Here is an 18,331-nt window from a genome sequence, read left to right on the forward strand (position 1 = left end):
ATACTGAGCTTCTTTGTGTCACCCAGTGGATGTATTTGATGTCTAGATCAGAGCTTGGAAATTTATAGGGTGGGATGCCCTTGAGTGGGGGTGAGAAGGGTCTGAAACTTGCACAGGAATTCCCCCAACAATCCCCCTTCTGAGGGAGTGTTATAGGGCTTCAGCCCTCATAAGGATCCCACCTGAACTGCCAGCTTGACACGGTGACAGAGGCCTGTCCAGCCTACCCTCTCTCAGGTCCACTCCATCACACACCTGGTGCTCACACCTGATCCCCTTCCCAGGTCATGCCAAGCCCTTTCAAGGTGGTCTCTCCATGGGCATGATTTCAACAGGCTTCGGGGATAAGCTCAAGCATTCCTCACTGCCAGGAGCAGGACGGTGGCCTGGAGCTGGGTAGAGGATGGTGAATCCTGTTGCAGCGCTTACAATAACTGCAAGCACAACAGCACAGCCCCAGCAACTCCTGACTCGGATGAGCAGAAGCTGCACTGAAGGGGATCACAGCAGGCAGCAGGCAGCACTCCCAAGGAGACCTAAAGTTTGTCTTTTTAAGTGAATCTGGCAGAAAACACATTGCCTTCCTGTGTGGGCATGACAACCCATGTGATGTCATTTTTTTTTTCCCCAGGCAGAATCGAAAATGAAAATTTTTGCCAGAAGTGGGGAAGCAGAGCAAGTCCACAGGGAAGGAGCTCATACAAGCTGGGCTCTCAGGGGTGGAGTGCAGGGGACCCCAAGTGAGAGCTTCTTGGGTGAGAAGGGTGAGTTTGCAAGTAGGGGAAGGAAAGAGAATAGACAGGAGCATAGGGTACCATGACCTTACAGTGTCACCTGCGACCAACCTGTCCTCCTGGGAGGAATTTCAGCTGGGGACACCAAGTCTCACAGGCCTGCCTCTCTACCTGGACTTCTTCATGCTACCAGGTTTAACAGGGTTGTGTGGGATGCATTGAGATGGCAACCAGACCTCAAGAGGTGCCAAGTGTAGGTTGAATCTGGGTGGGGAGGAAGGGTGCCTTACTCCTCCACACATACTCAGATGTAGACACAAGTGAAATATTGCAATGCAGGACTCTGTCCAACAGGCCCACAAAATCTGCCATTCTGGGCTTTGGGAAGAGGGTTGTGAACAAGAAGAGGAAAAATAGGGAAAGCAACCAAGTCGTTATCACCATGGCCTCTTGCCCGTTTTCTCCTGCCTCAAGAAGTGATTCATTTACTCATTCATTCAGCATTAAAAACCTGTACAAGTGCTTCCCAGGAGCCCAGGAAGAACTGTGCTAATGCACAAAAGCAGCATAATTGAGCTTATCCTCCAGGAATCTTCCCTGTTATTAATGGCTGGGGAGAAGACCTTGCATGCGCCTGAACTTTAACCTACTGGTAGTTTGCAATGCTTGGGGGTTCAGGGGCAGGATGACATTAGCATTTGAGAAAGACTGAAATATCGGCCAGGGAGGATAAACCCCAAGCTGCAGGAACTGGAAGCCTGGAGGAAATCAGGTGCTGATCACAGCAGTTTCAGAGTGTGGCAGTCAGGCCCCCAGAGTAGAGAGCCTATAACAATATGCACATTCCCTCTTTGTTTTGTCCTCTAAGGATCCCATTGATCAAGCCGTTGTTGTTGCCTTTAGGCACTGTTTGTACCACTTCCCTATGATTTGCTGAACAGAAGCAACTTTTGCTCTGTTGCTGAATTATCAATCAAAACACCTGACGTCAAATCACCCTCTTCTCTTTCATCCCCGAAGTGCTCCAAACACACACATAAACAAACACACAAATGCAAGCACACCCAGATGAGCACACAGTTTATTTGTTTCTCCAGAGAAACCAAGCACTTCCCTTGGCAGTTAGGCCTGGTCCCAATGCCAGGAAATTCACCATCCACTCGGCCAGCTTGGGCTGCAGGAGTGAGGGACAACGCTCTGCTTCTGAGAGGTCAGTTCATCACTGTTGGTGACCCACACTCTCTCCGTGGGCAAAGAGTCCCCTCCTGCTCCTCTGCTTCTGCCACACAGCCATGAACTCAGGTGGAGATTGTTTTGTCACTTTGTGGTCTTGTCAGCATATCGACCGATGAGTCCTGAGCGCTAATTAATTGTTATGTTATCCTGCTCAATCCATCAGAAAGGCTGCTCGCCCCATTTGGGCACTGTGCCAAAGCCCAGGACTCACTGAAGCGGGAGACGGAGGGGAAGACTGATCGTTGCCAGAGAGGAGATATGATCAGTGGATGAGTCCAGGGAGAGACAGGATGCCGAATTGAACAGAGCACACATACAACCCAGAAGAGAGGAACCCCAGGCAAAATCAGGGAATTGTCAGTCTTTTTATTCTTTGTACGCCATGAACTCTGCTTGTCACCCTTTGCCATTAACACCTATGTCCCAGACACCCCAAGCCTTCATCCGTTCCCCAAAACACCTGTTCCCCCACACCCCATAGGATACCTTTGGATGCACCAGAGCAGTGTTGGTCAGAGTGGGTTAATACCTCCATGGGGAGGAGTTTTGCCAGTGCTCCTGGGTGCTGACCTTTATGGATTGCATCAATGGGCTCCTTATTTTACTGCTATTAGTTGGTTTTGATAAACAGGAAATCCCTGGCAATGGGCATTTGGCTTAGCATTTAAGACACCAGTTAAAATGCTCTCATCCCAGATCACAGTACCTGGATTCAATTCCTAGCTCTGCTCCTGACTCAAGCTTCCTACTAATGCAGATCCTGAGAGGCATCAGTGATGGCTCAATCAACTGGGTCCCTGCTAACTGTGTGGAAGACCTGGACTGCGTTCCTAGCTTCCCCATTGCTAAGGTTTGGCCCCAGCCAGGGAGCAAGAGTTTAAAGGTGGGGGAGGGAAGGATCTGTTGTAGGCACTTGAGGAACGAATCAGAGTATGGGAGTTCTGTCTGTCTCTCTGCCTATCAAACAAACAAATTAATTAAATTCTGGAAAGAGAAGAAAAGAAGAGAGGAGAGCAAAGTTGGGATACTTAAGTCCCAAGCTGCCTTTCTGCACTTTTATTGGTGTTCTAACTCTGTCCCTGAAACAAAGATCAGAGGATGCTGTCTACTCAGCACTCCCTGCCTTTGGGTCCTAGAAAACAATCAGGATAGTCTGGATAAAACTTTCCATTCTCATACTCACGCCAGGACACTGTTCCATCCCTGTGGGTTCTCTACATCCTGCTCACACCTTTCAATACAGTCCCTTTATTAAAGTTTCCCCAAAATACCCAAATGGATTTATGCTGGACTTCTCAGAGCCTTTAACATGCACAATAAATTTCCCAGATGAAGAGGATAGTGTGCCATATCCAAAGCTTATTTGATTCAGAACCACCTCTTGTTCTCCCAGGGTTTAGAGTAAGTATTTCATGGAACCCAAGTCTACAACGACAGCCAAAGTTGTTCACAAAGAAGTGTAAGCCACCCAAATCCCTCAGAGCTCTGAGGATCTCTTGCTGGGGCACACAGGGGATTTGGTGAAGATCTTGTCAGCTCCCAGACAATAAGGCCTACTGGAAGAAATACAACCCTAGAAAACAGGATTCAAGACTCACTCCTGCCTCTACTAGAACAGATCACTTGAGTATTCTGGGCCTCTTTTCTCACCTGTAAAATGCAATGGCTGCACTTGATCCATTGACATTAAACTTTCTACCAGTGGAACTGTTCCTTCTAATGATATCTTAATAAAAGCCCAGTTCAGAGAACAGATGGAATCCAAACTGCTCTCAGTGAGACGGCATGGGGAAGAGGAGGAAGAGAGGACCCTCTGTCCACGAGACACTATCCCTTGAACAGTGGCCCTTGTGGCACGTCCAAACAACCCACAGGCCTCCCCAGAGCCACTGCAGGAAAGGCCATCCTAAGGTCCCTTTCAGTGCCTTTTTTGATGGAAACACAAGGTGCTCCTCACATGGGATCACTGTTGGCTCCTACGTGGAGGAAGTGGAGGAAGCCACTGAGCCTGCACTTAGGGCAAGGCCAGCAAATTATTATTTCTGAAAATGTGAATGGTTTGGGGCGACAAATAATTGCCTTCATCTCAGAGTAAAAGAACTTTGAAATTGATTTTTCACTCCTAGGAGGTATTGTCAATACCCAGTGACTCTTCTGTAGCCCATATTCTAACTATTAAAATATGTGAATGAGCTTGAAATCTAGACACAAATCATTCTCCCCGGATACAAAAGGCTCAGCCTACATTGTAATGGAGATTTTTCTGATACCCAAGTCTACCCTCTAAGCTGCCCAGGAAGAAATAACCCAGCCAGAGCTCCTGTCTTTTTTTTTTTTTTTTTTTTTCAACTCCCTCCAGCATCTGTTTGGCTGAGCACTGAGCTGTACTGGCTGTTCAGGAGCTGGAGAGTGGGGAGCTAGGTGAAGCTGGCCATGCCTCAGTGAGAAGGTTAGCAAATGCTTTCCCCCATAAGCCAACTATGAAGCTGGAGAAATATATTTATAAAAGCAGCCATTTCTGGGCTCTAGAAACTGACCCAAAGTAGACAACAATTTGAGAAGTGTTTGTGCTAGAACAATGACAGAGCTTCAGATAAGGAGAGTGAAGGTTCATTAGCTCTACACAGTGCTCTGTGATCTCCCCAGAGGTTCTGCCAAGTGGAGTCAAGTTGTGTGTGCCAGCTGCTGTGGGGCAGACTGGGTGTGCAGGTTGTGTGTGCTGACTGCTGTGGGGCAGACTGGGTGTGCAGGCTGTGTGTGCTGACTGCTGTGGGGCAGACTGAGTGTGCAGGCTGTGTGTGCTGACTGCTGGGGGGCAGGCTATGTGTGCAGGCTGAGTGTGCAGGTTGCTGTGGGCAGGCTATGTGTGCAGGCTGAGTGTGTACCTGCTACTGTGGGGCAGGCTGGTGTGCAGGCTGCTATGCTTCTGTGGTGGAAATGGACTTGCTGGATATGGAGCCCCGGCTAACACCCTTGCCCTCTCAGCACATTGTGATTAACGCTTCATCTCCCGTCCTAAACAATGTGGCCAGAGGTAGTTGGGAAGACTTACTCAAATTTCTACAGAGAAACGATCGACACAGAATTGCCTATTGGGAAAAATTATCCTTCATAAATAAAGGTGAAATAGAGACACTCAGATAAACAAAGACAGAAAATTCTTTGTTAACAGATGTGGCTTTTAAGAAATACTAAAGAAAGTTTCCAGGCTGAAAGGAAATGGATACTAGGCACTTACTCAAATCCACTGGAAGAAATGAAAACACAGAAATCATAAACATGTCATTAATAGAAGAGTCTCTAACAATCATATTTTTTATGTCTTTTAACTTTTTAAAAAGACACAAAATACATAAGGCAATAACGTTAATTCTTCCTCATTGGGTGTAACATGTATATATCTGTATATGTATGTACACAGATGTAATATACATGATAGTGATAATGCAAAGGAAGAGGGTTCACTGTGACAATACTGGATTAAAATTTCTATATTCTTCCAGAATTACCTGAATTCTGAAGACTGTGACATGTTAAGATGCATATTGTCATCCCTATGGAAACCATTAAGAAAATAACTTTAAAAGCATAGTATAAATGTCAATGGAACTAAAATGTTAAAGGAGTGGGCGTTTGGCACAGTGGTTAGACTGCTGCTTGGGATGCCTGTACACCACACCACAGTGTCTGGGTTCCAGTTCCAGCTGTTTTCCATTCCAACTTCCTGCTAATTCACACCCAGAGAGGCAGCAGGTAGTGGCTCAAGTATTTGATATTCTGCATCCATGTTGGAGAATAGGATTGAGTTCCAGGCTGAGGGCTTCAGCCTGGTCCAGACCTGGCTGTCTCATGCATTTGTGGATTGAACCAGCGGATGGGAGATTTCTCTTTGTCTCTCAGCTTCTCAAATTCAGAAAAAAATTTTTAATGGCGTAACATAAGTAGAGATATCAAGCCTATGGATTGGAGGGCTAGACAGAGTAAAGATGTCCAACCTCCTCCCCCCCAAATAACATACATATTTAAGGCAATTCTTATAAACAACAGTGTTTTTTAGCTATAGACAATATAATAAAATTTACATGAGAGGCATAGAACTAGAATAGCTAAAAGAATTTTGAAAAAGAAAGTGGGAGAAATCATCCCACTCAGTTTCAAGAAATATCATATGCCTACAGTCATCAAAACAGTGTAGACTTGGCAGAGAAGTAGACATGTAGATAAATGAAATAGAATATAAAACCCAGAAACAGACACATACAAACATATCCCACTGATATATTTTAACAAAGGTGCAAAAGCAAGTCAATGAGAGAAAGATCATTTTTAAGAAAGTATACTGGGCCAGTTTGACATCCATAAGGAAAAAAAATGAACTTCAACCTAAATCTTATACGTTTTATAAAAATTAATTAAAATGGATTGTCTAAAACATAAGAAAAAAAAAAACAGTAAAAAGCCTTCATCACCCAGGACAAGAAAAGAGTTCTTAGGTTTGACTCCAGAAGAACAAGCTATAAAAGGAAAAAAAAAAAAAAAAAACAATAAATTGGGTAAATACAACATTCACTCTGTGAAAGACCCTATTGAAAGGATAACAAAACAAGCTATAGATTGGAAGAAAATACCTTCAAACCATCCAGCCAACAAAGACTAGTATCTGGGATATAAAATGAAGCCTCAAAACTTAACAGGAAACATGCAATCTGATTATAAAATGGACAAAAGTAGAAAAGTTTCACTGAAGAGGATGCAGAATACACATATAAAAATATGCTCAACTTCATTGGCCATCAGGGTAATGTACCTTATGTCCACAATAAGACACCACACTACACACCTGCCGTGGATACAGAAAGCTAAAATAAAAAAAAAAAAAGTGACTACACCAAATGCTGGCAAGGTTGTAGAGAAACTGGACAACTCTTTCATATCTGATGGAATGTAAAATGGTACAACCACTCTGGAAAACATCTGGGCAGATTGTTTTAAAAAGTACACAGGACACTGCCAGGCCATCCAGTAACTGCACTGCTAGACCCAGTCGTGTGTCACATAATGTTTCAGTCAGTGATGGGCCTGCATATATGATACATGGTTCCATAGGATTATATCACCTAGTGACATCCTGGCCATCTTCTTCTGTGTAAGTGTGCTGTATGATGTTTGCACAACGACAAATTTCTCATAGCATACCTCCGTTGCTAAGCAATACATAACTGTATTTAAATCAGATAATTGAATAATTAACCATGAATGTTCATAGAAGCTTTATTCCCAGTATCCCAAAACTGAAAATAACTTATATGTCCTTCAACACGTGGGTCCTGAAACAAACTGTGGTACATTCACACCATATAACATTTACTACTCAGCAACAACAATTGAATGACCCATGCACAGCTTTGTCATAGTATTAATTATCCATGAAGTCCTTGAAAACCCCTTGTATCCATGGCTTTCAAAATTTTGTCACCAAAAAAGAACATCATTTCAATCCATTTTGCACAAACATGTGGAAGTATTTTTTCACAGGTAGCCCTTTCAGGTGGCTGGGATCCAAGGTGTGAAAGGTATTGAGAGGGAGCCAGTAGAAACCCCATCACCATTTGCAACCTGGCCTTGGAAGTCATTTCCCATTGCCTTTGCAGGAATCTATTCATCAAGGCCAATGCCTCCCACCCCACTTCAATGTCCTGCATCTTATGGGGGAATCACAAGGTTTTGGGGAAGAATGTGAGACCACAACCATAACCGTGGTCATTTCTGGAAAACACAATCTGCTGTGGTCTCTAAAAACTGACTGTATTCCAAACCCAGATGACTACCCATAGCTACCTTGTTTATGTGTCATGGATTCATCCACACAGAGAGATCAAATCATTCTCATTTCATGATTTTTGAAGTAGGAACTCAAATTGGCTCACGTTGAGTCAGAAAACTCTCACTTGGTCACATCAGCTATGGCATCTGGAGTTTGGGCTGCATGAAGGGAGTGCGATCCTATGGCATGAATATAGCAGGAAGAGGAAAATGCTCCAGTGGAAGGTGGGACAATTTTACAAGCAGGTAGAATGACTTTTAGCTCTCAGGACAACCCAGAAAGTACCAAAGCACATAAAGCAGATTAAATACATATATACTCTCAAAGGAGACAAGCTTAAAACAACATGACACAGAAAGGTTATATGTAAAAGGATAGGCAAAGTTTATCAGGCAAATGCAAACAAAAAGGAAGCTGGGTTAGCAATATAAATATCAGCAAAAGCGGAATTAAAGGCAAAAAAGGCATTAAATAGGACCAAAAGTGGTATTTAACATTGATAAAGGGTGCAATCCACAAATAAGACATAAGTATCATGAGTTTTTTTTTTTGCTGAATAATGTAGCTATGAAATATATAAAACCAACTCCATAACAAATACAGGGAGAAAATGACAGAAACACAAGAGTAGTGGGAGACCTTAGCACACTTCTCTCAATCGTTGACAGATTAAGTAGGCAAAGAATGAATTACAGTACAGAAAACTGAATAATGTATACCATGTGGCTGATTTAATAGATATAGGTCAATTCTGTACTCTATCAAAAGAAAATATACCTTTTCTCTAAGTACTTATAAAATATTTATAAAAATTGATCATATTTTAACCCACAACAGAAAACTCAACAAGTTCTAAAAAGCAGAACTTAAACAGGGCCTGTTCTCTGAGCATAGTACAATAAAACAGAAGATTAATGGCAGAAGTTCAAATCAACAAATCCAAACACTTTGAAATTCAATGACAGTCTACTAAATAACTCCTGGGTCAAAGAGGAAATCGAGGGTGCAATTATAGATCATTTAGGGCATGACCACAATGGGAACACTACGCACTGATGCCCATGGGATAGTGCCAGAGATAAATCCACAGCTAAGACTCCACTATTTACAGACAACAGTGAGAATAAATGGAGTAAAGATTCAAGCCAAGAAATTAGGAAACAATAACAAATGAAAACAAGGAGATTTAGGAGGCAGGAATAAGCAGATCCAAAGGTTAAATAATGCTTTCTCTTATGACCATTACATAAAAAGAAAACATTATTTGTTTATTTATCAGATAATAAAAAATAGCAGATGATATATAGCGTGGAAGAGGTAGTTCTATGAAAAAGAATAATGATTTGAATAAATTGTTAACTCAGAAAACAGTGACATGGAAAATTAAGAACAAGAAAATGGATATACCCTAATATACGGAGATTGTGAGGTGGGATGATCATGTTATAGTTTTTTTGTTTGTTTGTTTGTTTGTTTGTTTGTTTTTTTATTTTTTTGACAGGCAGAGTGGACAGTGAAAGAGAGAGACAGAGAGAAAGGTCTTCCTTTTGCCGTTGGTTCACCCTCCAATGGCCGCCGCGGCCGGCGCGCTGTGGCCGGCGCACCGCGCTGATCCGATGGCAGGAGCCAGGAGCCAGGTGCTTTTCCTGGTCTCCCATGGGGTGCAGGGCCCAAGCACCTGGGCCATCCTCCACTGCACTCCCTGGCCACAGCAGAGGGCTGGCCTGGAAGAGGGGCAACCGGGACAGAGTCCGGCGCCCCGACCGGGACTAGAACCCGGTGTGCCGGCGCCGCTAGGCGGAGGATTAGCCTAGTGAGCCGCGGCGCCGGCTGATCATGTTATAGTTTTAAGCTAATAAAAAGTTGAAAGTAGCCAATGGATGAGTATTTAAAAAAAAACACACAGTAACTACTGATTGAATCCAGCATTAGAAAGGGTGAGTGAATCAATACGTAAGGATTGTGTTGTTGCATACGAGAAGACAGTCTACCTAATGGTGAAGGATGCAGGCCCCAGCCAACCTGTGGTTGCTCCCCAGCTTCACCTGCTCTCTGTGTAATACTGAGCGAAGTATTCAACCTCTCCACACTTCAGTTCCCTTATCTATTCATTGGTGATGGTATGAAATAACACAAGCCCACCCTCTCTCACTGGCCTACAGCAGAACTTGATTCAGAAGGCAGTGTCTACTTCTTCCTTCAAATTTCCAAAGACTAGATATTTCATATGCTATATGAATAGTTTCAAGGCATAGAAAAAGACAGAATACTATTCATTTGGTTTTATAAAATCACTACCTTAATACAACAACAGTTTTAGCACAAAAAATTAACAGTTTTATATATCTTATGTATGTATGTAAGTATGTATACATTCATTAAAGATAAGCAACTAAAATCCAGTGATGTAATAAAATAACCAGATACCAGAATCAGATTAGGTATTTTCCAGGAATAGATGAATGGTTAAATATGAAGAAATCTGTCATTCTACTTTGTCACACTGCTAGGCAACTGAGAGTGTTTTGAGTTAGAAATGTCGCTTTTAGTTATTATTTTAAGAACATGATAAATGATCAAAAATTTATGCTCACAGATGTTTGGTGTAACATTATTAAACTTTTAAACCATTTAAATACCAAAAAATATGGGACCGCTTAATTGTGCTTACATATATTATACTTCAATATAGTATGCTTAAATGATACATAGACTGTTCTCTAGAAAGACCATTGTGAAGCTTCATGAAAGATTTCAAAACATGAAAATGTTTTCAGATATGCTGTTCATTAAGTATGCACGAGATTAAAGCAGTATGTGCAACATGCTAATCTCTGGGAAAACTACACATTTTTTCTGTATCTAGGTAGATATTTGTATCAGCATTTTGTTTGTCTTTTTGCTTTTGCCACCATAAAAATGCTCCAATGAATAGCCTCACACATTTGTCATTTTGCACAACTGTCAGAATCAAATCACCATGTTTTAATCCATTTTAGAACTGGAATTCGTATGCAAAATGACATAGAGCCAAGATTACTCATTGCGATATTGTTCAAGTGCTTGTGTATGAGTGTACACGCATGAACACACACATTTTCTTTTATGAGAGGAGAGAAATAAAAGGAAGTACAACAAAATGTCACAATGGTTATTTTAGGGCAGTTTTAATTTTCCTCTGTTTACTTAATTTAGAAAGTTTCTTGTTAATGCCAAGGTAGGAATAAAACCAAATGCGAGCAAAACATTTTCAGTGAGATTCAAAGTAAAGGAAAATCACTGGACTTGCAAGCCAAATATCTAAATTCAAGACATTTATCTTTTTTAAACCGTATCTGTTAAAAATTTACAGAAAAGATTTCCATGAAGGTATTTAAAGAGTTTTGTCCAGGGTCTGGCTAAGGGTAGGCCAATAATATATTTTCATTTTGCTTCACTGCATTCTCCATTCACAGGAAGATCATTGTGAGGTTTTTTTGTTTGTTTGTTTGTTTTTAATGCATGTGACCATGTTCAGCACAGGGTATAGAGCACAATCAGCTTTCAGAAATCATCAACTGAACCTGAATTATCCAATTTGGATCCTGACACAAGACACTAGAAGCACTTCTCATCAACTGCCAGTCTCTACCAATCAAGCAATGTTTTCCTATTTCTTGTACTTTTCTCTCTGGTGCCACCACATTGCTTGAAAACAAAAATAAATTCTGCCCTTTTGCTGAAACCCATGCCCCTACTAGATGGTGTGCTTGGCAGATTAAAGAGTCCAGTTTTAATCCAAGAAATGATGTAATGATTCCATTGGTTTAGGAAATTTTGTCTAGCAGGAATACACAGGATGACTTGTCTTGGAAGTGGCTAGAGACTAGAGCTAAGACAAATCTTGAGAAATAGATATATCTTGGACTTGGATTGATAGAGCAGATATAGGACAAGGACTATTTAATGGATATGGAGGGTGAAGAAAGGGAAATGGTAAAAAAAATAATAATAATAACTCAAATTTCACATTCCAAGAGCATGGAACATTAGCACCATGGACAAAATCTGAGACATAGAGAAGAAATTATAATGATTCGGGGTAAGGACAAAAATTTTAAGGCAATGTGCTTGAGTGGTTTAAAATCTAACTTTGTAGATTAGATGGACCTCTGGCTAAAGGAGTACATTTACTTTGGAACCACCAGTTTGGGTAAGAGGATAAAGGCCCCAAGTACTGCTGAAGTTTTTATAAAGATACCTGAGTTTTATGCAGCCACTGTATTTAGGGACTAGAAGATAAAAAGGGATACATTGAAGGAGAAGGGAATGAGTCATCAGAGAGTATAATTCAACAAGTAGAAAAGATGATTAAATAACAAGATGCAAGGAAACAGGACTGATATCCGACCTAGCCTCACAAGGATGACAAGCTGCAATCCATGGTTTCGTAAACTAAAGCAAAGATCTCACTCTTCCTCACCTTTCTTCAGCTGAAATTAGATGCATGCACCCTTGAAATACAAGAATACAATATTGAGCTAAAGCAGTAATATAGTACTGGCAAATATTTTCGTTCAAACAACTTTAGAAGCCGTTGGAATGCCTTGAACTGCAAGCTGTGAAAACTAAGGCTTGATTAATTTTGTGTATCACTCAATCTAGGTGGACTTTTTGCATTATGAATAAAGGAAAACTTTTTGAATGGTTGGGCTGTGTCCTCTAAAGGCAGGATAGAGCCCAGAATCCAGGACTCCTGATCTTGGACAGTGAATACTTCTGCATCTCAGGATGCACCCAGACCTTGCATCACAGCATCCTCCTTCAGATTAATCACACCTTAACATACCCCCTCACACACGAAGAACCTACTTTCCCTGCCTGGTTCCCCACCCCATGTAAGTATACTTGCCAAATGCTTCTTGGTCTCCATGTACCCTCATCCCAACCAATCCTCTGTGGCTGGTCAACCAGATTGAGAGATGTGGGTGGGTCACCATGGCAACAGAGGAAGCCCTGGTGCAGAAGTAAAGAGACAGAAACAGCAAGAGAAGTTTCTCTGAGGCTAATGTACTTTTTCCCTGCCTTTCTTAGAAGTGCTTCCTTTGAGGAAGAGAAGCTGCTGCTGTGTTGGAGAGACAGTGGAATACCTGAACTCTTCTTTATAAACTTCTTTTCCATTACTTTCAGGTGATCATCAGTATAATCATCCGATTTTAAGCAGTGCTACCCAGACCCCAACACATGGTGAGAGATGATTGGGAACACTCTGTATTCCATCCTCATTCAAGTGGCTCCATTCTAACCACTGATGCCTGACAGGGCATCAACGCATGAAGCTGGAAGGTGCAAGAAGCCACGTGCTTGCCTTCCTCCATGGCCACAATGCTTGCCTCTCACTTTCAGACCATTGTCCCTTGGTGTTTCTCTCTCTGATATCACAATGATCTGCCATGAAAGGAAACAAGCTAGAGCCTCTATGCACCCATTTCTGCTTGCAGTTGACATCATTTCTTGCAAGCCACATTACTTCTTGACTCACGAATTCCGTATGTCCATGGCAAGGAGTGTAATACTCTCCTTGCCCAGCGCTACTTGTGGTATCCTTTACGGATGACATGAGAGTTGGTTAAACTCTCTCCATCCTCCCCAAACTAATTAAGATTTGATAAAACTAAAAGCTGATTTGGGCCCTAGCTTCTTGGCAGGGGGATAGACTAAAAGAAGTCATAAAGCTGAAGAATGTTCACACGGTGCCAGAGGATCACAAAACCATGTTTTCCACTTAGGTTACAGTGTCCTCCCACCAGATCACAGCTTCACATTTGGAACCGCAGAGGAAAACTATTTTTTACACCTGCTCAAAAGTCGGCAGAACATAAGACAGCCATGTAAATTGTGAACTATCAGTCATTCCTGTCTCTTTGCTGTGAAAGGATGAAAGCTTCATTAGAATTTTAGGGAGACAGAAACTCAAAACAAAGGTAAAGTCTTCAGCCCACCTGATAGAGACACCCGCCATTCTCGTGTCAGGTTGAAGGACGTGATAATCACTGGAGGTCCATGGGGTATTTTTACATGCCCTCAAGTGCTGTACTTCTGGTGGAAGAATGAGTATGCGATGAAGGCAGAAATATAACCCGATGTTTCAAGTTGTGGGGTTTAAGAAAAACTAGAAATGGAGAAATTGGAGAAAACAGTTCAAAAAAGCTGATCCTAATGGTGATGTTGACAGTGGGGGCAGAGAGGAGGATTAAGATTTCAGATGTTTTGAACAAAAGATTGAGACAGCTTTGTCACTCATTGAATATGGCTTGTGTGAGCCAGTTCTGAGTAAAATCTCAAGCCAAGATGAATTAGAAGAAAGGGTGCTGAGTCTTAACACCAAGTAAGGAATCAGAGAAACCGTCAGCATCTACAGCGGATGGAGTTGTTGTTTGTGAGCTTGCATCTAGAGACCTGGAGTTTGACGAGACCATAGGATATGCAAGAAAAATTATTCAACAGACAGTTGGGGATGCAAAAAATGAATTGTGCAGAGAGGCTGGAGCCGAAGACGTAAGTTATGCTTTGCAGGCAGTAACAGAAGCCTCGGGAGTAGGGACAATCTGTGCAGAAATGCTGAAAGAGAAAAGCAGAAGGCAGAGGCAGGGAGCCTGGGGGATGCCCGTGGTGATAAAGCAGAAACAGGAAGAGGAGCCCGAAAAGGCAAGCGAGGAGAGCTCCTACATTCTGAAAGAACAGCCACTGAGCTGGTTTCCCAGAGGGAGCCAACACGTGCACACACTCCCAAATACAAGGAGAGGAACCATTCTTCCCTCCTTCTCTTCTTCCTGTCTTCCCTCTTCCAGTCAGTGCAAGGAGGAGGAGATGGACCCAGTCCCTGTCCTTGAGTGGTTCACACTGCAGTGGAGGCACAGTTTTCTCTGCAACCCCTTCTTGGATACTACACATTTTCCAGGAACTGGCAAAGCGAATAATTGGAGTCTGAGTGGACTCTGATTAACCAAAGAGCATTAATAAGAGCCTTATTTTGTTCCAAGTGCAGTAAAGGAGGTAGAAAAAGTGGCTAAGCAAGACTTCTCCTACCAAGGAGATTGCAGTCTTTGGAGATCAACAAGATCACCTCAAGTTGATTTTTTTATAGAGAGCAGTTAGATGCTAAACTAGGTGAAACTGACAAGACAAGCATGAGCAAAGTTGAAGAGCAGATACCTTTGTGGGCATCAAAGATGTAACGCTGTCACAGCTAGGAGCCTTCAGTGAAGTCAGAATCCAATAGAGGAAGCACAAGGCGAGACGTTTCAGTAGGAGCCAGAGCATCAGCAAAGGAGCAAGGGTAGTCATGGTGGGGGCAAAAGGCAAGGCAGAGCTGTCATGTTTCACTGAAGGGCAATGGTACCCAGAAATAACTGCATTTGGAAGAGGGTGAGCTGAGTGATGCCCTCAGTGGGAGGATGAGACCCACTGGCAGAAAGAAGTTCCATCTTCTCCGACATGGACCGAAGTGAAGCAACAAGAGCTAAGGGATTAGTGGCTATTAACCACCTCTTGAAAGCAGCACTCCCAGCTTCCTGCCCACTCCATTTCCTGGCATTTGTCCTGGTCCATGCCAGGGAGGCTCTTTCGGTACAGCATGTTCTGATCTCTCAGGGATACGAGCATTCCCCACCCCCTCACATATGTACCAAGCTGGCAGGAACAGCAGCTTATTGGCTGAGCTTCCCTGGCTCAATCCCCAGTTTTGGGGGTGACAGTGCAGGCAGGAAAGGAATAGAGGAGCTAGGAGTTCCCTGTGCACGGGGCTGCCCTAGGACAAGTCATACAGGGGCTTCTTTATGCTCCATGGCATAGAATTCCTATTGTCTGTGGTTTCCTACAGTTCTCTTACACATCTGTCTAGAGTTAGAGCCCACCCCTTATCAGAATTTCTTTGGTCCTGAGAGTTCCCAACCAAAGAGACTGGAGAATTGATGCAACCAGACAGCAGCCTCCCAAACACCTCATACCTGAGAATAGTACCACTGTTTCCCCTGGCAACCACCTGCTGATTTCTTCTTGTGGTGGGTGCCTCCTCCTGTCAGTCAATCGCCATGGCATGCTTGTCTTCCTTCCTGGGACCTCCATTCCTCTCTGCCCCCATCTCCCACCTTCCCACAGCCACTCCCTCACCCAGTTCTGCATTCCTTCCTTCCTCTCCTGTGCTGTCTCTAATCTGGTCCCCCAGAGCCCAGCTTGCCCTGCATGGTGTCCCCAGTGGTCATGCACTCACTTCCCTTTCACTTTGTCTTCCATTCTTTTCCGCAGGTCTGGAATTGAACAAATGACTTTCTCTCTTTCATTTTTGATTTATGAATCTCAAGGCTTTCTTCCTTCCCAAGGCTTTATTCTGGGGGGAAGAATGTGCCAAGCATTTTTGTCTATATTATTTTCCCCAGCAGCTTAGAGGTGGCTAAGAGGGCTTTGGAGAAAGGAATTAAAGTAAGATACAATGGCTGTGTCTCTCAGAGTGGCTTGTCAGGCACTGGGCTTGCAGAGGCCCATGGTGGAAGGAGCTATGTGAGAGGTAGAGTGACATGATGGACAGAGCATGGGTTAGAGTCTCAGTGAGGCTGTGTGCTAGATTTAGTTCTCCCTTGGGTACGCACACAAATCCCTCCACCAGCTGCTCCAAACTCAGATTTTTCCCAAGCCTGACAGCTGGGTTTATCTAAAGCTACTAGGGAAGGGACAGCCCTGGCACATGGAAGTAGATGATTTTAGGATGCCCCTCAGCTCCATCAGGCCTACATCTTCATCAAACAACCCAGAGATGCATTTGGAGACTACTCCTTAGTCTCAGAGTAGAATCTGCTATTCAAAGAATGGTCAACTGCTGTGGTGGGTGGCCAGAGACAGCTAAAACAGCACCACCTGTGTCCCAGCACACAGGGTCAGGGAAGCAGGATGTGGGCTCTCATCAGGGATGAGGCAGAAAATGAGAGGGAACTTGGGTGCTTCCTTCTTGTCTGCACAGCCTTTTTTTTTCTCTGATACAATGCACCCCTCCCTTTCCTTGCAGAGAAGCCACGGATGAACAACATCCTGACATCAGCCACGGAGCCCTATGATCTTTCTTTCTCCCGCTCCTTCCAGAACTTAGCCCATCTACCCCCATCCTATGAGTCTGCGGTGAAGACCAACCCAAGCAAGTACTCATCTCTGAAGAGACTAAGTAAGTCGGGTTTCCTCCAGGGTTGGGGTGTGCCCCTGGGGCCTCGAGGAAATCCTCTTGGATCTCACTGTCTTGCCCCTAAACCAAGAGGACTGGTGAGAAATCTCAGGAACAAAGAGAAAGCTGGAGAGAGGAAGAAGAGACAGCCCCTGGCTTTTGTTATTGAGGGCCTGAGCCCACTCTCCCAGCCTCAGAAAGAGGCTGCAGAATCCTCAGATCCACAGTCCCATGGGAGACAACACTTCAATGCGTGCACCACTTAAACTGTAAGGGAAAACCTTCCCCCAACCTGTACCCCACTTGCCTTCTTCAAACCATGGACTTACAGTTGCTTTATATCTTACCTTGTAATAGAGGCTAGCGATGGCCAGAACTTCTTTGTGACCCCTCCCAGAGAACCACAAGCCAGCTCCCTCTCTAACCCAGCCAAGACTGTCTTAAGGACCTGAGACTTCTCATATCTCTCATAAGCACTAGGTCATTAGCCAACTCCAGTCCATCCAGTGATCTCAGATCTACCACTTGGGTCTGGAGAGAGTCCAAGCACTGATAAGTTTAAGACATTAAGATGTCAAGAAAACACATTGAGGGACAGCTCTTCTTTCCTGGTCTCTGACCCTGGGGTCTTCTCCTCTGATTTCCCCCATGAGTCTCTTTTGATGATCACCCAACTGAGTTGGAGCCTCCGGGCAGAGCGTTTGCTTGAAACTTCAGAGTAGCCTACCCTGGCCTAAGATCGGGTGCACATGACCCACCTCATGGGTGGGTGATCTGACGGATGCCCCAAAAAGAGGGAGTATGGTTCAGGAGGCATAATGTGCCCATCAGTGAGCCCACCGGGCCAGGGGAGGAGCAGTCAGCCTTCGTACACTATTCAGAGTTCCACGAGGCTTTGCTTCTGAAATCTGGGGCATGCAGGGTTGTGTGTGTCCTTGGTAAGCTCAAAGGCACAGGGGGCAGTGTGAGTGTGGAGGGTGTACTGGATGCAGAGAGGTGGAACATTTGAATGAGGTACACATGGAGACTGTTGTAGGCTGCTTGTGTTGTGGGCACAGGCAGAGTAAGTGTAGGCTGCTGATGCCGGTGTGTGTGGGGACTGGGTGCCCATGTGCTGGCTTCCTGTGCATTGGCTGTTACTCCAGAGAAGGTGTTACTATGTTCCTAAGTTACCAGTGAGGCATTTTCACAAGTGCCTCCTAGCCGGAGCATCTTACTTCATTCCAGCAGGAGGCTGCTTCTGCACCCCAGCTTTCATCGAGAAATGCTCCAGACCACATCGGGAAGCTAAAAGCTGCTCCCTGAGCATTTTAGCAAGACAGGGAGCCATTCTAAGTCAGGATCGCG

The 18,331-nt window shown here is 43.8% G+C and overlaps 1 protein-coding gene across 4 annotated transcripts in view; it reads left to right on the forward strand.

Annotated features, from left to right (window-relative positions):
- SHISA6 (shisa family member 6) overlaps nucleotides 1-18,331 on the forward strand; it is a 351,868-nt gene that overhangs the window by 327,068 nt on the left and 6,469 nt on the right. For 2 of the 4 annotated variants that reach the window (XM_051824480.3, XM_051824482.3), the window contains 2 exons: nucleotides 12,964-13,020; nucleotides 16,835-16,987. In XM_051824480.3, coding sequence (XP_051680440.1) covers nucleotides 12,964-13,020; nucleotides 16,835-16,987 — 210 coding nt within the window. The remainder of the gene's footprint in view (nucleotides 1-12,963; nucleotides 13,021-16,834; nucleotides 16,988-18,331) is intronic. The other 2 variants (XM_051824481.3, XM_089318402.1) reach the window with 1 other exon arrangement.

Source organism: Oryctolagus cuniculus, chromosome 17, assembly GCF_051225735.1.
Source record: "Oryctolagus cuniculus isolate XC-2025 breed Fujian yellow rabbit chromosome 17, ASM5122573v1, whole genome shotgun sequence".
NCBI classification, from domain to species: domain Eukaryota; kingdom Metazoa; phylum Chordata; class Mammalia; order Lagomorpha; family Leporidae; genus Oryctolagus; species Oryctolagus cuniculus.